This window comes from Hylaeus anthracinus, unplaced genomic scaffold (assembly GCF_026225885.1).
Source record: "Hylaeus anthracinus isolate JK02 unplaced genomic scaffold, UHH_iyHylAnth1.0_haploid 5, whole genome shotgun sequence".
Lineage (NCBI taxonomy): Eukaryota > Metazoa > Arthropoda > Insecta > Hymenoptera > Colletidae > Hylaeus > Hylaeus anthracinus.
Genome location: NW_026535322.1, coordinates 12574851 through 12597273, shown reverse-complemented (window position 1 = coordinate 12597273; position 22423 = coordinate 12574851). Strand labels below are relative to the sequence as shown.

Sequence of the window (22423 nt, the reverse complement as noted above, 5' to 3'; positions counted from 1 at the left end):
ACTGTTGACTCGGGAGACAGCTCGAGAGATCGAATCACGCTGGAAAACCTGCGGGAGGGCCTGAAGCGATGCGCGCGGGAAGGAGGGATATCGTTTTTCGGCAAGTTCTGCGAAGGACTTCCGGTAGAGAAACGACCGGACAAGTGGCCAGTTCCTGCTCCCAGCAAACAACAGCTGTCCTGCTTTCCTCTTATTAATATTCATCGACAGATGGCCCAGAGAAAAAGAGACTGTTCCCGGTAAAATTCGGCGACACGAAGATTATGCGATGCTGGAGGTGCATGAATGTATGCGCACAGGAAGTGTACATCGAGGACCTTATAATACAGTTATTAACGTTTAAAGTTGAGCTACTGAGAATACTTGAAAACAAAAGAATCGAAAACATTCTGTAGACAAAACAAAATGCTCGATTCGATTTAAATAGACATGTCGAGAGTGAATCGAGACACGCTAGTGCTCTAAAAAACAAAACTACTACGATCGACCTGTCGACTATTGTTAGGGGAAAATAAGCGTAATAGTAATCAGTATGCGGCAGGAAGCTAGGAAAGGAAACGGATGCACCACGCCCAAATCGTTTAATTCTGATTCCACGGCAAACGAACGCTACGATTTCAATTCCTAATTGTTCCAGACATGCCTGTGCAATCGATCAAATTTCGAATTCGCTCCGGCTGCTTCCTCTTTCCTATCGCTGTGCTTCGCAACCGCTGAACAATCTTTGCAATACTATCTACGAAACGAAGCTACAATTATTAACGCAACATGACACAATTTTATCCTAAAACCTGACGTTGGTTCGTTGTATAGGGAAAAGTGGAGGTAAGTTTCAGACTATCGTTAGAAAAATTGAATTTTCGCGGAACAATAATTATTAACGTTCCGTGGCGTCGATCTCCCTTGGTGTCGTGGATGTTCGATATCCGGAGAGAGGCCGTCGTTTGCGACTCACGTGCGTGAAACGATACCCTACGTTTAGATTATTCTCCGTCAACCCTCGCGTTAATGAAAAGAAGCAAAGGCGTGAGAGGAAGAGGCCGACGCTGATGCACCGGGTGCGAGAGAACGCGTGACGTAGGTGAGGCAACGGTGCATGGGACTAGAATGAGCGGCGCATGAAGAAGGTCTGGGCTCTGCACGACGCAAGAAGGGGATGCTATTTCTGGCGGCTTAGATTTCTCCTTTCTCCTCCCCCTGGAACGGCTGGCCGTGCGTTTCTTCCCTGCATCCCGTTTCTTCGGTGTCCCTTTCGCTTTCGAAGGATATTGCGCTCTTCCCTTTTAATAGAGTGCCAGCCTCGTCTAATGACGTCTTCTCTCGCGCATCGCTAGCGATCCGTTTGTATCCGATTACATTTACTGATATTGATCAAAGTCTACTACAAAACGAATGCTTTGACGCAAGGTACTTAGAACCACGTAGGTCACCTTTTCCCGTTTCACGATAGGCGAGAATGATAGGTATACTCTTCTTACGCAGAATTCTGTATTCCATTCGTTAAAAAATTACTTCAGCTATCAAAGCATCGAATACTCTAACGAATCATTAAATCCCTATACATTCCTGTGCAACATAAGTTGAGCTACTGAAAACACTTGGAACCTGCTTGAAACCTGCCTTTTAATTAATCCGAGTCATCGTGCCGAAAGAGAACGATACGTCAAATAGAATAATTTACTATAAGCTATCGTTCGTGTTCCTACTCGTTGTCTAGCGTTACACTAATATTTTCTTCTCGGAGAGGAGACCGAAAGAAGAACCGAGATCGCGATAAATGCGTTAGATGATGACCAGGCGAGGTCAGAGAGGAGCCGAGGGGACACGATGAACGAGCGCGCTGGCTCTACGTTCATTCATGAAACGAAGGCAGAGAGTAGCGAGGAGGAACGAATTGTTACTGGCACTCGTACAATCGCAGCCGCTGCCAACGCGGCTGCCAACGTCAACTATCGCCGCGAAAATAGAGTACGATTGGCCTATTTCGACCGGCTCCACTTGCTAACGAATCGTGCGCCGCTCGTGCACGCCTGATGCTCGCCAACCGCGCGTCAGGGTTAATTAACGATTTCCAAAACGACCACGCTAACGACTGACCTGTTTCGACCATCCTTCTGTAAGTTAAATAGATACGAATTCATCATTCGCCATCGTTTCCAACGATTGTTCGGAATAACGTACCCCGTCGCCAAGTTGCGACTGGTCCAAGTATCCTGCACAAAGTAACGCTTCAAATATCGCAATATAAATAGCCTCATAAATTACATTTGTTCCCAACATCAGTTACTACCGAGTTGCATTCCAATGTTAGGAACTGTTTAGGTAATACGCAACGTAACATGAGACTTTTGAGTACGAGACAGACAAAAGTTGATCTAATTTATTTCAAGTGAATACTAGGTTAAATCACGTGCTCCCATCCTGTTTATACCGTCGAAGGTAACCTTCGTCCTCCCTCTCCTTACATATCATATTCGACAACTGTTTGGAAATCGAACGCCTCTTCGTATCAAACAAAACACACCAATGCCCAATTCTCAGTACCTTGCCAGTTCTAGATTCTACGATCTTTCGCAACTCTGCGCCTGCTTTCGTTTCTCCGCGCGAAGGAAACAGATGAAAAACGACAAAAGAACGGACTGTGACAACGAACAATTACACAACAATGGCGTCGTCGACGCGAGGTGGCGTTGTCAAAGAGTGCCCCGAAAATAACAACGCGCCAAGCTAGGAAAGTTTTCGGCCGAGATCGAACCACTCGTGTTTCGAAATTGCCCGCCTCGCTTTAAAATTAGACCCGGTGTAATTACGTGTCACCTGTGTGATCGTACGGTTAAAATTAACTCGACGCTCGAGCTTTCCTTCCGGCCGCCTCGCGACTAGGATCGAGGAGCACTCACTGACCTTGATGGATCTGTGATCGATGGGATAGCCCTTCCTGGTCCCGGGACTCTCCTCGTAGAAATCCTGTTCCTCATCCCCGTAGTCGTACAGGGATTCCATATCCATTTTGACTGAAACAGGAACGAAGTTTCAGCAACGAGACATTACAAACGATAACGGGATTAAAAAAAAAAAAAAAAAAAACGTCTTTATCAATAACAGTGTTTAGAAGAATATACATACAGTGGGTGTAGTAAGTATTCGTACACTGGTCAATTAAAGAAAAAACTACGTTCAATTGTAATTTATTAACTTCTTTTTTATAAACAATGACATTCTACATATTCTTGGAAATCTCTAGTATAGATTACAAAAAAATATTTCTATTTATCTAAGTTGCGAAATTAACAAGAAAAAAACAATTAATCGATAGAAATATTGAAGCAATAAGTATTCGAACAAATGTTAAATTTTCAAAACTTCATTACAAAGAAACATGAAATTTACATTAATTTACATTAATTTATAAATAATTAATACTTGGTAGGATTTCCATTTGAATTTATAATTACTGCAACTCTTCTAGGCATTAAATTAACTATCATAAATGTCGATATTATTCGGAGTGGGATCTTTTTTCATTCCTTTATTAGAGCATTTTTTAAGTCTTTTTTTAATGAAAATTTAATGTTTTCTAATTCCCACGAAGCAATAAACTGATGTGCTTGTGGTACAAATTCTACTGTAAATTGTTCGTTATAAAAACCGTACGAATATTTATTGCTTCTATATTTTTACCAATTTTTCGTATTTTCTTGTTATATAAACTAAAAACTGTTGTTTGGACTACATCTATTCTAGAGATTTCCGAGAATATGTAGAATATCCTTGATTATAAAAAAAGAAATTAATAAACTACAATTTCACAAAAGTTTTTTAGGAAATTGATCGGCGTACGAATACTTATTACACTCGCTACATAATTGGACATTCCAGAGCAATATTTTAGTTTCGTCCCATACATTTTTGAGGTGTACAAAACTTCTAAAGAGACCATACAAAATGTATAAGACGAAAATGTTGAATTTGTTTCTGTTTCAGTCGTCCTGATTACTCTGGAAAGCCTAATAATCATATATCTTTCCAAACACAGGGGTTTCCTACGTCTTTAACGCGTCCACCAAGAATCAGGTACAGTCGTGTTCGTTAGAAAATAGGAAGCAATATTCTAGCCTAGCCAATGGGATGTCTAGCGTCATCCTAAGAAAATTAAATTCCATCGAGTTAGAAGCCATCGTCTGCATAAATTCTTTTTCTCTTATAAAGCCGTCTTGGCGATCGATGCGTTAAAGATCAAATCGCGGGCCAATTAGTCCCTCTATAATCGCTGCTGGTACTCGCTCGGTTCCTAAATAAATTTGTTCGTCCCTGAGAGGTTATTGCGGCGTTCGGAGGCATTTTGTTTGATTCGCGCGTGTAAATTCGTTATTTAGGGGGTGGCTCGCACGTGAAAAGCATAACTTTTCATTTGGACGCTTAATGGCGGTCGGGTAGGCGCTTTAAAAACAGACGTTCAACGAACGCGCGCGCACACATTTCTGAGCCGGGTCTGGAGATGCTAAATCACCACCGTTCCCTTTTTATTTGCAACCTGTACAGTAAATTCTCTACCACATGACGCACCTACTCTGCCAACCGACTATTCCTTTTTCCTCCATTCCCCTCCCCCTCCTCCATTTATGCTCTAAAACGCGTGAAACATCGCTCGACTCTAAACTCGCCAAAACGAATACTCGAGATTCCGCGTTTCGAAAAAACTTAGAATACCGATTTCTATTTTCAAAGTCTCTAGATATACTTGCATGGAACGCTGCGAAACCTCCAATCGAAGAATAGAATTCGTTGTTAATGTCTAACCAAGTAATATTTGAGACAAGAACTGCACCGCTTTTGCGAAATATGCCGGTGCAATTTTTAGAAGGTGCAAGTGTAAGGGGATGCGAGCTGCAGGCACTACAGCGTACGTAGGAGGTTTTTGAACCCTGGTTTCTACAAAGATCAGGTTACTCCGGCTGGAAGCCCAAACGACAGATGGTAGGTGGAAAAGTGCTCGAGCACCGCCATCGACTCTCACGGCTCTTTAGACGCGGGCAAAATCTACCTCGGTACAAAGCGTTTCAAAATTCTGGTCTTTAACCCTCTCGTCTGTGCAAGGTGTCTGTATCATCTCGATGAGAAAGCGCTGAGAAAGCATTCTACTCTACGGATCGAAAAGCTCTTACAAGTAGCAAAAGAATCATTCGCGTCGAGAATATTTCTTTTAACAAAAATAACAAATTCGAGTCCAAGGTTAAAAAATTAATATGTTTGATATAAAATAGGTGACATTCTCGATAAATATCCAAGAGCGAAAACAATCCGGAATAATCTCAAGGCTTTCAGACGAGAAAATCGAAAACACGAAAATGAAGTCGCTGTTTCGCTCCTCCATGGCGTTGTTTTTAACAGAGATATTAATAATGCCTACTTTCGCTTTACGATCGAGGAGATAACAATGCTTATCGTCCAACGGATGGCTATCGATCCGACGTGACGAAAGATACGCCTGCGATTCGCTTATCCGACGTTGCTTTCTGAAAGCAGTGACACAATAATCCCTCGAAGTAGCAAATGTACGCCGCAAACGATCAAATTCCAAGAACTCTTCGACGAATCAGATTTGCGAAAAGCTTTCGTCCGATAATAACAAAAGGCGTATCTCTTTGACCGACAAATATCTCGTTGTTGATCTGAAGGACGGGAGGGCACGTCGTTATCAACTTTTCAATTATAATACGATTTTCATCAATTCCAGATTTCCTTATACGTATAACGATAGATGTACTAGATTGTAATATGGATTACGGTACACTTTTGTTACCACGTTGACTTATTATCTGATGATAACAATTTTCTAAGTATTAAATGTACGAAAGCTTTTCGAACATGGTAGTATCTACATACAAAGATTGCTTCATAATAAAGAGCTTGCTTGAATATTAATTTCATAGCGAACATCGCAGAAATTAGGAGTGTTCTTGCAACGATCCAAGACCTACGACTGCTGCACTTTGGCGGATACTTTTCATGCATGTTCCCGTTGTATCTGGAAATCTGTAGGTGTTGTCGGAAGGGAACACGATCGGCTTTTAAAGTGATCAACCGACTTCCGTGCAAATAGGAGGATACCATTTCCAGACGACTGCGTCTACCTGAGTTTCCGAGCAACGAAAGCGAAGGAAAAGATCGTTCGATACGGAGGGTAAAGTCGTAACGCTCCTGGTTTGTTTCACTTCGCGAGTTCCTGACTGGCATATACCGAGGACACGCAGACCTGGATGTTTTGCTTTAGACGAGTTAACGCTACGTCCAAAGACTTCACGTTGTCTATCTGTACGCTGAAACAAAGGGAAAAGAAGAAGAAGAAGAACGGAGAACAATCCTGATACCGTGCTGATACGATTCCAAGATATGAATAACTACGACAAAGACCAGGTGTGAAAGATCGTTGTTCTTACTCTACAACAAGTAAATGATCAGATTTTATCTTAAAACACAATTTTTTTTTTTTTTTTTAAGAATTGAGATCCTAATCGAGTGTTGAACATTATTAAAAGTTTTTTTTATTTAATTATTGAAGTGTATTTTCGAATTATTGTTCTAAAAGCAACCATTACTTGTCAATATTTTACTAAAGGAATAATTAATATAAAAAATCAAAAGAGAATTTGTTGTAAATATAAATTGTGCAGAATGGAAAAATGAATAATTATTTATCATTTTTCTTTTACCTAAATATAATGTATCCCATAAGTCTAGTTTCGGATTCAAAATCTCGAAGCACTGTAATAAAATATAAACGAGAATCCATTTTGCCAATAAGCAATATGGCAGGAAATGGCTTCGTCAAGAGGCAAGCGTCAATTGCGAATATTTCACTTCTGAACGAAATAATTAATACAGAAAATCGGATGACAATATGCTAAAAACAATGTAACAAGAATGGTAAAACCAATAGTTGTCTGTCGATTTAGTTTTTCGTCGCCAAGTGTAATTTATTATCAAGCCTGAAAAACCCGTTAAACGAGAATTCATTTTTCCAATGAGCAATATAGCGAAGGTACTTTAGATTTTTCCATGCATACCGTCCGTCTACGAAACTACGCCACGACTTTCGTTTCGCTTTCCTCGAACCCTGTCCACAAACTGGCCTGTCCTTCGAGATGTTCAAGTGTCTATTGTTTCAACTCACCCGAGAGAGCAATATAATATCTTTCGAGAAGCTGCCGCTGGGTTTCCAGATGCGGGCAGGCGTTCCTTCAGGTCACGGGATCCATGGACCCGTATACGATCCCTAGCACCCACGATGGACCCATATGTGGAAAAATCTCGATGTGCCCTTGACTTTCGAACTCATTAAAACCAACTATTCCTTTCTTCGAATCATAATTTCACGAATTCCTTTCACTAAAGTTAACTTACTTCGAGACACACGCGTCATCTACGAAAATTCGAACGCCAATGGTTTAGACGAGCGATACTTTCGATTATCGAAGGATTATCGTAACGTAACCGTACCTCGGACGTATCGATTATAAATCGCAAAAATCGAACGACTAGTGTCCTAACCCCTTCGAGAGATGGCACTATACACGCCATCAACTCGAAGACCTGGGGCGGTATTCACAGTCGCAACTTATTTCGAAGCTGACCTTAAACGTATGCTTAAGGTGTTCGTAAGGTTCACAGTTGTCGAATAAGTAACGCCTTAACCATCGACTTAAGCATTTCCTTTTGAATGCAATTGCTGTTTATTCTAGATTCACAGTCGGTTCTTAAGAAAGTCTTAAGTCCTTATGAATTCATAGTCGAATAAGTTTGCCTTATTCATTGAAAACCTGTTCTTATTTCGCTTAATTGAGGTTACATTTTGGAGTCAACAGTATACATGACTTAAGCACGCGTGCGAAAATAAAGACGAAAATAGCGGCTCCGTAACTCCTCCTGCTTTCTTAAAAAATACGAAATGGAGTTATATGTATAAGTAAAAATATATATATATATATATACATAATAAAAAAATAATATTGTATATTCTTAATGTTATTAAACTTTTTTTCATATCATACAATAAATGTCCCTCTTTTATATGCATATCACCAGTTTTGTTTCTTTTTAATTATTTACGACTATTTTACCATCCAACGAGCGACGCATAGCTCGTATATGTAAACAATGGATATCGTTTAAAAAATAATGAACTTTTAAGGAAAATATTATGATATCAATTACAAAATTGTTGATCGTAGTGGCCTCCCTATCGAATGCATAGCTGGTATTTTTGTTTCTATTTAATTATTTAACCATGTTCCAGGAATCCGACAGTTTTTAAACTTTTACGTGTGCTAGCTAAATAACCGATCATCATTCCAGATTTTTTTTGTAGGTATTACTCACAGGGTCCGTTAGTTAATTTAATAAAATTTCGTCGAGGAGAGCCACCGGGACAAATGTTCAATTCAATTCACGGTAATAATGCTGGATTTTCAAGAATCATTTTATATGGTTGTTACAATAGAAAATCGACGGAAATAGCCGATCGTCAAACAAGCATTGCTTAAAAGCATTTGCTCAACTAAGCAAACCTTAAGCATCGGTTTCTTAACTAACAATAAGTCGAGCTTATTCGCTGACTGTGAATACATAGCGACTCAAGCAATGCTTACTACAATAAGGGGAACTTAGTCAAGAACTTCTTAAGACAATGCTTAAGTCGCGACTATGAATACGGGCCCCTAGTAACTGAATTCCGCCCATTTTTATGTAAAAACCGTTTGGCGATACACGAATCGTCTTGTCTCACGAAACCGATCAACAGCTTTTTACCTTATCTTTCTCGCACGCATGCTTCTTCGCTTTATCTGTCGTTTTCTCGCCATCTCTTTCTAGCATCCATTCTTTCCATCTCGATGTCAGAATGTTCGTGCAGCTTTGTCATCGCGGTGTCTTCTGGCCTTTGATATTTGTCGCGTCTTTGGCAGAGAAGAAACAGCCGAGAAGACAAACGAGGGAAGCATGGTAGGTCGCGACGTTGCCATGCCGTACTCTCAGAGATCCGAGAAAGTGTACAAAAACCACTCGACTCACCAACACCGAGGGCATCGCGTTCCTTTTTTAAATTGCCAGGCTAGCCATCTCATCCCCTCGTGCACATTTAACGTACACTGTGTCCAATGCACTGTTTCTCTCACTCCCCCCTACTACTCCCCACCACTAAACCAACGCTTTACGTATCCGTCTTTCTCTCGTCTCGGCGTGTATATCAAATACTGTTCAACAGAAATATTACCTCCACGCGTTACCGGCGAAATATGTTACACAGACACCGAATAAAAACTTAATCCAGACCCGACAGAAAATGTTTACCGAAACGTAAAATATTGTATATTGAAATCAAATTCAACGTATAACGCGATTCTACCGTTAAGTTGAACGCATGTTTTACCAACATCGTTTATTTTTATTGTTTCGAATATGTTGGCAACTATGTTCTACTATTTCGTAAGTGGCCAAGTTCAGGTCGTACACGATTTCCTATTATTTCTTTGAGATTAATTTGTGAAACAAAAAATTCAAAGACAAAAATTAAGGAACTTAAAGAAACCGTCTTTTAAGTTATACTACGTATTTTGAAATACATTTGATGCGATTATACGCGTTCATTTTTAGTCTCGACAATAAGAGAGTATAATAAGAAATACTATGTACTGTCCACTGACGTAACGATAATTTAGATTGTATGGATTTATATTGTTGTGTATTGATTGTACGTATTGTAGAGATGAAAACACGCGAAAGATTACAATGAAAGCTCATTATCTAAGCGTTACGTAGAGCATTCGTTCGTTAACCACACAGTAAATTCTCTCGTACAATGCATTTCATTGTATTTCTCGACTCGTTATCATCGCAACAAATTCGTTCATCGATTTTTGATCAAATGAAAAGCAAGGTTTCGCTATGCACTTACTCGGAAGAGATGACCGTTAAAAAATTCTGGGAACGGCGTCTACGTTGCGCGTTGGTTCGAAACGATAAAAGTGAAAATTTTACGTGACGCGAAGTGCGATACGATTATCAGACATTCGATATATTTACGATCGATAATGTGATCAATACGTGAGAAAGGGAATTAATCCTCGAAATATCCCCATAGAAATCGATTTTGGAGTACTATTGCAAACGAACCTAGTTTTAAGCACAGTATTCATAAACCATGGAGTTTTCAAAAACTGAATTGCATTTTCTACGCATTATATATCGACTCCTCTCTAGATAAATATGTATATCTGAAATCAAACCAAAGTATCTATCGCAAATGTCATGACGTAAGATAAACTAAAACTTCCGATACATTCGAGGTGTTTACAGAGGACAACACGATTGTTTATACATATAGTATAAATAATGGTTTCCAGTGTACCACAAAGATCGTCATCAACTCGGTGAGATTCTAGAGAACGAAATTAAATACCAAGTAATTTGTTTAGCTTTGATCGGAGCCGGTACCAACGAACGATAGAAAAACACCGGACAAGTCTTTACTGAGATCTCGTATTATAATACTCATCTTGTCAGTGTTCCGATCGTCCGTGGGATGCAAAGTAGCCAATGAACACTCCGTCAAAACAAATATAGGCCTGACCGTATGTCGTAGGCGTACACTTTTCTCGCTGTCTCTACGTCTACCCTTTCGTAAGAGCCTCCTATGCCTTGGTAATTTCGTATCCCCCTTTCGCGTCGTTCTTTTATTAATAAAACACGAATCAAAGGTTTCGCACGTACAAAAGTTTCGAAGAATTCGCGTTCGCGCGCTTGAGTCACACAGAAAGCGCGCAGGTTAATGTATTTCCACGCGTTCCCTTACCTGTTTTCCAACGTAAAATCCAGTAAAGAACGCAGCAATGTCAATTGATCAGATAATGCACACGGAAAACACCAAAAGAGAACCGAACACAAAACAAAAATCACGTGTACGACTGTGAGGCGCACGCACATCGGCAGCACTAACGCGGTCTACCCGTACACAATACAGATTACAAATGTATTATGGCTGCGGCCCAGGCGTTCATGAATGAAACCAAGAGCGGGCTCTACCTCCCCACTCTTCACAGAAACGTGTCTACGACCAATCGGTGGTGATCGTTCGCATTCCGTGTCGTGATTCGTTATCGTCGTTTGCTTTTTCCGTTGGAGCGACATTTACACCCGGGATATACGAATAGATAGATGGTGCGCAGATTCTCTGGGTTGCGCCATGGGCGAATGTAGCATGAAGCTCGTGTAGCTGCAAGAATGAATGATTGATAGTTTTTACTAATAATTTCATATTTTCACTGATATTTTTCTTGAAGATTTTTAATAATATTTACCTTTAAATATTTCAAAACAGGAAAGAGTATCTAAAATTAATTAGAACGTACGTTGGAATTTTGGCGAATCACGACGAGGCATATAAAAAGTGACTTTTACCGTAGTTTGTGATCACTCTATAGTCTATTCTATGTTTTACGGTTGCTGTTATTGACTGGTATTGCCAGGAATTGCAATTGTGTCCAAGTGTGTACTAATTAAAGGGTAAGAATTTTGTATTAGGTAAAATGGTTTCAACTTACATTTATATATATATAATGATATTAATGTGAATATTTGTACGTCTCCCGTTTATAATTTATTGTGTTGTATATCGTCTTTTTCAAACTGAACATAACCTATTTATGTATTGTATAATGTTGTATTACGTAAGAGGAATTAAATTATTTGTTATAATTTTTTATTTACTTAAGAATTTGAATCTGTAATTCCATGTAATCTTATTTTATAAAGTTAGTAAGCCCAATATTCCTTGTGTCACTTGTCATTATTTATTCTTTATATTCTGAACTAGAATTATTTATATTTGATTTGTTTTTTAGGCAAAATGCTTACCAGGCGTTTGGCTGTTAGCGCACCAAAGGTTTTAAAGCGCAATATTGGCATTGTTGCACCAGCATTGCAAAAGGCTAGTGATCCGATTCAGCAACTATTTATCGACAAAATTCGTGAATACAAATCGAAAAGCGCGTAAGTACTTACTGATTTCGAAAAACTGGTTAAGCCAAACTGTAAAATGTAACTTTAATATTAAATTATTAAATTTAGCAATGGAAAATTAGTTGATCCCACTCCTGAAATTGAGAAGGAAAGACAAGCTGAACTTGAGAGACTTGCAAAACAATATGGTGGTTCAGACAGGAATCAAATGTCACAGTTTCCTACTTTCAAATTTAAAGGTACATATGCCAATATTAATAATACCATAAAACAATATATTGTATATTGTTTAAAACACAAACAAAATTTAATTTCAGATCCAGTGATAGATGTCAGTTCAATTAAAAACTAATGGATTAATGAAACTGTATATGCAATTAGAACATCTGTAATCAAATTGTTATATTTAAAATTAAGTTATCAGTTGTAAAAATACAAATATATGTAAAATTATAAATGAAAGTATATTAAATTACATCATCCTTAATATAGAATAATTAATTCATTAAATTAGGAACAAAAAAAAAAACAACTTACTAATTTAAAATGAGCAAGAGGTTAAAATATATAAGATTTTCAGAACTATTTAGAATCTAGAAAAAGTTTTGTACTTTCGACTATTTCCATTAGCGTTTCCATATTACACTTCCTAGCGACGGACTTGCATAACTTAACGAACTTTACTATTTCATTTCTGGAAATTAAAGTTTTAAAATCCCCAGAACAGGAACAGAGGTCATTCATATTTTCTCTTTTAATTTCTTGGCATTTTCGACATTGTAAATCTTGTAACATATAACCCATATTCTTGCGATATAACACATCTGTCAGAAGGAACTCTATTTCTTCGTTATCATAGCTCATTTTACAAACAGGACATTTCCATATATATCTGTACAAATAGAATCATGAAGTGAAATACACAAAGTATTAAATAAACATTGCTTGGTAATACATACCTGTTATTCTCCATAATACACATATTATCCTTACAAAGATCAATATCTCTTGTGTGATTACACGACTTACAAATAATTTCTGGTAAGATTAGCGATATACACGGGTCTTTCCATTCGGATTCATCACTATAACCACTAATTTTGATTAATCGTAATAAATTTGTTCTCATGGTATATACTTCGTTTTCAACTTCTTTATCTAGAGATAAAACCTGCAATCATATTTAATATATATATTTAATACATACAATTATTTAATATAATCCATTTGCATTTAAGTACCTTGCATATTGCTTTAACTAGCTCCAAAGCAGGATTAATTTTCTTACTCTCTTTACCATCCAAATCCAAGTTTGGATATTCTTGGGCTGTTAATACTTTCTCCGGAATTTTCTTGTATATTTTCTGAACAATTCTGCAACATATTCAAGATTAACATAGAAACATTTATTATTTAGAAAATGAAATAACACTCACTGGAAAAGCTTTTGAGACATGTCTCCTGATATAAGTGTTTTTGCAAAATCCGCAGTATTTTTCAGTGAACCCAACCCCAACTGCGCTGATATACTTTGGCTTAAGCTAGTTGACACTCTCCTAGGTCTTGCACTAGAACTAAATTCTTCATTCTCAGACATAAATTCATAAATCGCATTTATGTACCCTGCTATTAAGGCACAAAAACTCGATTGACATCCAGCGTCTTTGGGAAGACATTCCATCAAATTCCACTTCATTACTATTCCGAGCTTAATAAAAATAAACATTGATTAGGAAAATTGTAACCCAATAACATAAAACAATTACGAGAATACCTACTGTTTCTTCGTTATCATCACCCTCCTCGACATCTTCTTCAACAGTATCTATATGTTCTCTCAAATGATTTGGTAATTTTCCTTGCACGCCACCGTGATTATGCTATTAATTTCCACAATATCTTTAGCTATACAATCAAATATTTTTTATTATAATATACATGACATCGCGTTACTTACCATATCAAGCCATATTAAATATTCCCAACACTGGTCAAAACTAATTTCAATACCATGAAAGATTTCTTTATTACGTATTGTTTGTGCAACGAATTCCACGTAACTGAATGCATCACTTACTGTTCTTTTTTTCGTACATAAAATGATTTTATTAAAATTCGCAAAGATGATAATAGAACCCAGCGTTTTAAATTCAGCCAATAATTGTATGAATAATTTTTTCATGTAACAATGTAAGGTTCTCCTCAAAGCAGGATCGTAAAGTATAGCATTTGGCGAACGCAACCATCTGGAGAAATACAAATTTATAATAAACGATAAATGTAATATGCACGCAGCGTAAAAAGTTCGTAGGTCTATAATCACCGATAGAAGTGAATAATTTGATAATCTGCAAATACATTCTTATAAACCGAAATATCCAATAGCCATGCATTGACCATACTTCGCAATGCTTTAAATGCAGGACTGCAAAGTGCAGTTTCATCGTAACTTGGAATTACACTTGTCATAGGATCGCCTGTTGCCATGTCCTATGATAATGTGGTTTTATAGAATTATATCATTTAATTTCTCTTAGATAAAAGAGCTTTGCTTACTTGAACAGACGTTAGTTGCTGATTATGAAATGCAACAAAGGAGCTAGTTCCATCGACATCGTGAATATGATGGTATTGTAACAACGTATTCACTGCTAAACTTTCTAATTCTAATTCAATGCATATACTGGAATATGTGCCAGAATTATTTGCAGCACAGTGTGTACTTTCTTCAAAGTCTGTCAATAGTCTGCAAAAAATCCCATTAAAAAAAAAAGAAAAAAAACTTGTAATAGATTCAAATATAATCAAATATAATTACTACCTATTATCGTCATTTTCACTGCCTCCTAAATCTGGCTTCTCTGTTGGAGAACACCATAACACAAAGTTACTTTTCTGTAAGTTTCTAGCATAAAATAAGTCAGCACCAAAGAGGGTGGGATCTGCGGGAATATTTCCAATAGGCGCATGAAAATATCTACATTGTTCTGCCATCAATTCGACAATTTGTTGACTCTTGAAATAGTGACGTATCATTATTTTTGCACCAACTTTTTGCCACTCCAGTGTACTGTATAAGTCTTCAATATCTTGCACATGAGTATTAATCATTGGAAAATCGTTGAGTAATGGCATATGAGACAGTAATATTGTTTTATCTATGTCAAAAAAGCAACATAAAAAAATTATTTTTAAACTACACAAATTATAAAATACGATGCGTGGAGTTCCACTCAAATTTACCGAGAGCAGTTTGAGTAATAAATATCGTTGCACCGTGCCCTTCATTTTTATATGCAGTTATAGCTGCTTGCAGAACACGACATACTTGTTGAAAATTTGTTTCAAATCTCATTACGAATTGCATTGATTCCGGCAAAGTCTTTACTTTGTCTTCCCCGCTCATTGATACACTACCAAATAGTCAACTCATAACATTATCAATATAGCAGAAGTATTATTCATATATAATAGAATTCATCAATCTTACGCTGTCTTCCGTTCTTCGACGTATAATGTGTTTAAATTAGCCATTTGGTTCGACGAAACTTTGTCTAACACAAATATATGAGCTCTCTTGCTCGTATTTAGGAAAAGTCCCCACAATGCTCTTTGATGATTTGAACTCCAATGATGATATAAGAAAACGTAATTAATTTCATGAACCTAAGATAAAGGAGACATTCTCTTTCCAATCTCTAAATCACGATATAGTACGAAAATAAAAATACATTACATTCTTAAGGTATGGTTGTATAGCGATACTCTTAAATTCTAATTGATTTAAGTTGAATGTATCTGCACCATCCGCTATATGACGTGCCGCCTTGCGATCTACTGTGCATATACACCCTAACTGAAGAATAGCTCTAAACTCTAATGTCATTTGAGTCTCATAAATTCCTTCAATTTCTGGTTTACTTAAATCTTCTAGAAGCTCTCTTTAAATAAATTAAATGTGTTAGAAAATATTTTAATATAAGAATTAAAAATAAATTTAATAAATGTAACTTACTGACTGTGCTGTAGATATTGCGCTTCTGGAACTGAGTATCGATATAAGTTGTGAACAGGTCGTGATCGCGGTAAAATTTTAGAGCTTTTCGTCCAAGACACCTTTTTACCAGGTTCCGGATCAGGTTTTGGTTTACGAGTATTCACGTAAAATATACGAGGCACTACGAGGCGTAACTGATGAAGATCTTGGTCGACCAATACCCACAACCGAAACAGGCCAGGCTCTTTTGTTTCTGATATCTAAACGAAACAATGAATTATTTATATAGATGTGTATATATACATTTCCCATCTATGGAAATGTAATACGCTTAATAAACACATTCTTACTTGAATAATTTGCCAGGCCCTGGTAAGCAATTTATTCTGAGCTTGTCTCAAGAAACCACCTAAAGTAGCTGTTTTGGTATTTCTTTTAACGGCCCAACTAGCAGTATTGTCGTCGTCCATTGATGTTTTACTTCTTTTATTTTTTTGTCGTTGGCCTCTTTGCTTAGCTTGATGGGCCCATTTTTGTTTATGGAATTCTAACCACTTCAGCCTTTCTTCGATTGTCGTTCCCATTGATGGTGGCGAACCCAAAACATCTTTCCAGTTCTTATCGATGTCATCGTCTTTATTTTCATCTGAAAATTGTCTTTTCCTTTTATTAACGACTGGCATTGGATGCTTAAATATCTGTTCTCCGCCCGCTATATCTTCAATATCACGAGAACTAGATGGACCCGGCTCTTGGTCATCATTATTATATTCTTGATTTCTTGGTGCTGCTGAAAATATATCTGTTATTTTCTTCTGTTTATGCGTTGCGCTCTTCTCCATTACTTTTTTGTGCAGCCAGTCTGGATGCTTTACTCTAGGTACAGGATTGTGAAGCTGGAAGAAAGCTATATACGTAAATACAAAAAATTAATAATTGTAATTTTACACAAGAAGAATAATAAGTACTCCTTGCATTGCCGCTGGAATGGTGATAATCTTTTGAATAGTATTTCCAAGTCTTTCAATGTAATAACTCCAATCTAAAATTTGCCGTATATCATCACTTTGTAAGCCAGGATCCTTTAACCATTTACGCAAATAATGCCTTCTTATAGTTGGTTCCGATTGAAAAATGGCTAATGGTATTGCTCTGCAGTGTAACAAATTCATGGTTTAATATAATGTAGCGTAAAGAATGAACTTTTATTATTACCGTTCCGTAACTGGTGCACCCTGAGGTTTATTAGCAATGATGTATTTACATGCTAGACCAGCATCTTTCACCATTTGATCACCTAAGAACTCGGCCAGTCTTTTAGCAGTGGAAATGGACGTAGACTTTTGCTCTCCGTACTCTTCTAGTTTACGCGACATCGATTTATTTTCGGATATAAGTTCGAATAGTTCCGAATCCGGCATATCTGAACACTAAATTTTGTTTACAATCAGTTAATAATAGAACAAATTTGGCACAATTAAGAATATTTTTATTCACCTTGCTATACAAAATATCGAGCCAATAATCTGCATCTTTAGCCACTGACGCGTAGCACTCTTCCAGCGTGCTGCCCTTCAAGAAAGATTCAAACACAGAAGTCTGGAAAATTTTGATCAATTGAAGTTCACCCCTTCTCTTCACTTCAAATCCTTTCAATTCGGCCAAAGAGCCGTCAAAATTAAAGACCGCGTATCGCTTCTTTAATTTTTTTCCTTCTTCTTTTGCGGCAGGCAGTACCATGGCCAAGTAAGGACCGTCCACTTCGAAAAATATAGAATTTTCGCTTCTAATTTTATATGTTAAATTTTCAGGATTAACAAGTTCATGATACACGTCATTAGTGAATTGGTCCTACAAATAAAATCACAGAGAATAGTTTAAAACGAACTAGATATTCCAAGATTAGCTTACCTTCACCATAAAATTAAGGATAGCGTTCGGATAAGATATTGCAAGCTTCGACTTCTTTGGATGAGTGGTGTGGACGACCACGTTATCGGGGAAAGATGCAGGCAATACGCACCAAATACCATCGGTATCTAATTCCAATGGACGGCCAACTTTTTCTATAATTTCTCTAGCTTTCATGATGATATGTGCTCCTGTGTAACATACTATACCGCCCATTTCCATACTGAACCATCGGGATCTGGAATACGAAGAAACCACGTCAATAGTTCTAAACGCGAGGATCAATGTGTAATGCATACATACCCCTTTCTCATAACGTAACCATAGAAAGAATTTAAAATACATTTGTGGGCAAGTTGCAAAGAATCATAGAGTACTTCTCGACTCTTAGCCGATTTAATATCACCCGCGTCGCCCTTTGCTACCGCTGCCGCTACTTGTTGCTTCGCAACTTTAGTAAGCGCTTTGTATTCGTATCTTCTATCTCTGAACGCTCTGACAGTGTCAACGTAAAACGAATTCTCTTTCTGACAAATCGTTTGTGTTCTCTCCTCCGTTCTTGTAACTTTAACTTTCTTATATGCTTTTTTACAATATTCCGTAAGTCTCTTTTTCTCGTATGCAGCTTGTTCTTCATGAGACAATTCATGATAAGCTCGACGGGGACCGCCAGGAAATTGCGGTGGAAACTTTTCGGTTTCCAGCTGTTGTTGTATTCTCTGGTATTCGCTTAAGCTTGCAGCCACTGAAATTTGAAAGAAAAGTATACGTTTACTATAGTGAATCCTATTAATGTCTTTTCAAGTGTTTCAAGTGTCTTTTCTTCGTCTTACAATATTCTCCTCTCCACATCCACTTCATGTTCCTCTGACAAAGAGCTGCTGGTTTGTTGTAATCGCACGCAGCGCAAACGGTTTCATTTACCATCGCGGATGGTTGTAAACGATTAGTTAAAATAATGTTTGGATACATGGCACCGACATCTAAATGGTAAATCACAGGATTTTCTAATCTTAAAGGCTGACTTCTCAGGGCCTCCAATTTAACTTTGATTTCCTCAACCACTTCATTAAAGTTCGTGACCATATCTATGGGTACTTTTTCTTCTTCTTGAATGGCATGCGTCAGAGCATTCTCAACGCCATTTATTAGTTCATCTACCGCACTAGTCTCTATCTTAAAACGGCATGGAATATCAGCTCTGAAAACCCCAGACTCTAAGGCCTCCACGTGTCCTCCTACGTATGTTTCTTGATCCAGTAAATGGCCATCTTTAGTAAATTTGCTTAACTCTGTTTCTTGTTTATTTGGAAATATAATATTAGCTCGAAAGGCTTCTACCATCAAAAGAGATTCGCATAATGTACCGGATCCCTTCCTAAGTACCTGTACATGAATAAACATCATTTTAATCGTACATTACGCGTTACATTTTACGTGAACAACTTACTTCGTCTGGTTCCATGGGAATGATAGTGCACAATGCAAATATAAAAGGGTGAACGTATTTATAATAAAGATAATATGTTGCAACTGCATCAGAGACTGAATAGTTTGCAAGAGTTGCTGGTTCCTCGGATGCTAATCTACACATATCTTCAGGATCCAGTTCTACTGGATCATATCTTAGTTTAGCTTTTGCAACAGCTTTCAGGTTTTGAGAACCAACTGGTAAGTATGAATCGCGCCTTACCCAACTATTATTAAAAATTCAAAATTAAAACCAATACTTTGTATGATTTTCAAAACAAAATTAATTTCATAAACCATGTAATACCTTAAGCAATCCATATGCATAGCTGGCCTACAAGCATAAACTCCATCGCGATTTTTTGAGAAACCAATCCGATCCTTCATGTCCATATTATGGAATGCTGCTCTGGTTTCTACAAATGGCCAATCGAAAAAATCACCGTTATATGTTACAAATATGTGTGGTCGAATGTCGTTAATATGGTCAAAAAACTTTTTAATCGTCGCTTTTTCATTAGGTTCATTGAAAACAGTAAAAAGACCCTCGAATTCCGGTTTCGGGGTATACTCAAAATCTTCGATGTCGCTTGAAATTATTTCTCTATTCGTTATTAAATAGCCCTAAAATTAAATATGGTGCGTGTAGTAGGTAATAGTCTTACGTCAAATATTAAATTGTCAATAATACTTCTATGAAAAAATAAATACTTGTCCATCAATCATGTATGATATCATCATGATTTGGTCTGTATTAGCATCAGGAAATTTTAAAGGAAGCTTTGTAGTTTCAATATCATAAGCCAGCACAATGGGATCTGGAGGTTCAATCATGTCTTCCCTCTTTGTAATAATTGGCACTTCGTTTCCTCTTGTTTTTACTGAGTACCAACTACCACAAAAAATTTTCTTGTCTATAGAGATTCGTACATGATGTGGTACATCATATTCTCTACAATAATAAATATCTCTTTACAGAAGAGCACAAACATTATTAAATGCAAAACAGTATCATATTATGAAACATACCTTATGTCAAGAATATTATCCATAAAATCTATAATTTGCCTTTTGGAATTTACCACTACTTGATCAGGATTTAACACGTTTGATAACATATCTGTGTAGAAGGTATGATTTTTTTCTCGTTCTCTGTTTGCTTTTACAGCTTTCATGATATCTCGTTTCACTTTAGCCAAGTCCAAAGTATTGGCAAAAGATAGTTTCATGTATTTTTGTTTTAGACCAATCAAATGGTTTGGCTAAGGAAAAGAATAAAAATACCGCATTATCCTGTTAAACATTTTTCAAATCATTTCAATTAGATCATACCAAGTCAAGATCTTCCTTATAAAGCGTTTCTACTTTCTGTATAAGGCCACTATATTTTTTATTTAAACCAGTAGAGGTTTCTTCGTGCGAATCTTTTCTACATAAAATATAAAAATATGGACAATATGGATACGAGATCTTAAATCTAGTACAATCTTCTTCTAGGAAATAATAATCTACCCCACTAAACAATCTTTTATCATCTTCTATAATTTCTGTCTGTAACAAATATTAATATAATTTAAAGAGCAATACCACCGAGTGATTTGATTAAATGATACTTAGTATATTTTAACTTACTGCATGCATATTAATCAGAAAACCTGTTCTTTCTTTTACATCGGCTACCCTGTGGAATCCATATAAACCGTCTATTCTAATATTTTCATTGACTTCCTTTAATCTTCCTCCTGAGGTCTCTCTAAAAAGTATAAAAATAACAATACAATGAAATTGAAATTTACATTTCAAATTAAAAATATTATACCGTGATGATTTTCCTTCCTGACTCTGGTCATTTTTTAGACTTGACCTATCAGCCCTATATCTTCCAGTATTTTGCAAACTTGTCATGTTGCGTAATTGTTAGTCACATAGATAACAATTCGTATTATCCCCTGTAATAACTAATGCAAACATCAACAAATAGTGTAAAGAATATTATCGAAAATTGTTGTTATGTATGAAGGCACAACGGTTTTCGAACACAACAAGAACAGGTTGTAATTTGCCCGCCAAATTGGCGGCGCCAGTAGATCCTATCAGTACTATCATATTATGTTACTATATACTAGTGATCCTCCAGGATAGTACTACACGTGCTTCGTTTCTGATTGGTCGTCGGCATTGGAAACAAAAACCGATAACAGACAGAGTAAACGAACAAAGCCAAAGAAAGATAGGTTGAAGACAGACAACCTTCGACCATATAGTAGAGACATAGACCGCTCAAGCCTACTCTTCGTACATTGAGCGGAGTGTAACTATCATTTTCATACCAACAGACCGCATCACTGTCGTGGAACCACCTACAATTTCGTTTCCTTTTTCCTAATCGATAATCCTCGGGAATTTTTCTTTATGTTTGTAGATCATGAATCTCTAGTAAGTTTCTTATGACGCCAAACAATCGAATTCAGTCGTAGGGTACATATAACTACCAAGAATAATCGAATAATTAATTATTATTTAATACTTTTTAACAAAGAAATAAATCACTAAATCACTCTCTGAGGGGGTGAACTAACAAATTTTGTTTCAAATATAGTAGCAGTCAATTACTAAACTATACTAATATTAGTTTTTGTACCAATGGTGCCATCAGTGGGAAAACGCCCAAATTAGTAGTAAATATTTCCCACTATTGCTATTTAGATGACGCTGCTAGCTAAAGAGTCGATAATTATTGCGGGTATGCATTGCTTGGCATACTCATGAATAGTAAACGTTTTCTGTTTTATTTATAAGTGTAGGACAGGGTCTTTTTGTACTTCGCGTTTTCTATTAATAAAATATTAATTTTTATATATAATACTATTTTTTAAACGAATTTAGTCTCGAAATATTTGTGTTTATTAATAAACACAATTTTCTGATAGTATTGAATTAAAATTCAATAAATACTATATGATTCAATTCACATTATTGAAATATTTGTTTCTTTGTAAATTTTTTAAACTACACATTCAAATTCTATTT

At 36.8% G+C, this 22423-nt stretch overlaps 3 protein-coding genes across 6 annotated transcripts in view; 1 reads left to right on the top strand and 2 right to left on the bottom strand.

Annotated features, from left to right (window-relative positions):
- The window catches only part of LOC128895478 (ETS-like protein pointed), a 179340-nt gene extending 168305 nt beyond the window's left edge, over positions 1 to 11035 (bottom strand). For 2 of the 4 annotated variants that reach the window (XM_054158095.1, XM_054158101.1), the window contains exons 1-2: positions 10850 to 11035; positions 2905 to 3014 (exon numbers count right to left, since the gene is read on the bottom strand). In XM_054158095.1, coding sequence (XP_054014070.1) covers positions 2905 to 3009 — 105 coding nt within the window. In that variant the 5' untranslated portion in view covers positions 3010 to 3014; positions 10850 to 11035. Of the gene's footprint in view, positions 1 to 2904; positions 3015 to 7174; positions 7376 to 8808; positions 9292 to 10849 lie in introns of those variants that run through there. The other 2 variants (XM_054158096.1, XM_054158097.1) reach the window with 2 other exon arrangements.
- Positions 11036 to 11425: 390 nt separating this feature from the next.
- LOC128895500 (ATP synthase-coupling factor 6, mitochondrial) lies at positions 11426 to 12477 on the top strand. Its single transcript, XM_054158138.1, has 4 exons — positions 11426 to 11559; positions 11898 to 12045; positions 12124 to 12254; positions 12333 to 12477. Exons 2-4 carry the CDS (start codon positions 11903 to 11905, stop codon positions 12365 to 12367), a joined length of 309 nt encoding a protein of 102 aa, XP_054014113.1. The 5' UTR covers positions 11426 to 11559; positions 11898 to 11902; the 3' UTR covers positions 12368 to 12477.
- Positions 12478 to 12584: 107 nt separating this feature from the next.
- On the bottom strand, positions 12585 to 21513 carry LOC128895469 (DNA polymerase epsilon catalytic subunit 1). Its single transcript, XM_054158073.1, has 27 exons — positions 21213 to 21513; positions 21026 to 21146; positions 20726 to 20944; positions 20423 to 20655; positions 20105 to 20345; positions 19701 to 20017; positions 19374 to 19620; positions 18757 to 19309; positions 18227 to 18668; positions 17924 to 18161; positions 17510 to 17863; positions 17228 to 17442; positions 16981 to 17164; positions 16363 to 16908; positions 16031 to 16272; positions 15752 to 15956; positions 15506 to 15681; positions 15259 to 15428; positions 14837 to 15173; positions 14572 to 14761; positions 14339 to 14505; positions 13973 to 14261; positions 13794 to 13895; positions 13452 to 13723; positions 13257 to 13389; positions 12975 to 13186; positions 12585 to 12907 (listed from the first exon to the last, which is right to left on the bottom strand). Exons 1-27 carry the CDS (start codon positions 21296 to 21298, stop codon positions 12598 to 12600), a joined length of 6801 nt encoding a protein of 2266 aa, XP_054014048.1. The 5' UTR covers positions 21299 to 21513; the 3' UTR covers positions 12585 to 12597.
- Positions 21514 to 22423: the final 910 nt, after the last annotated feature.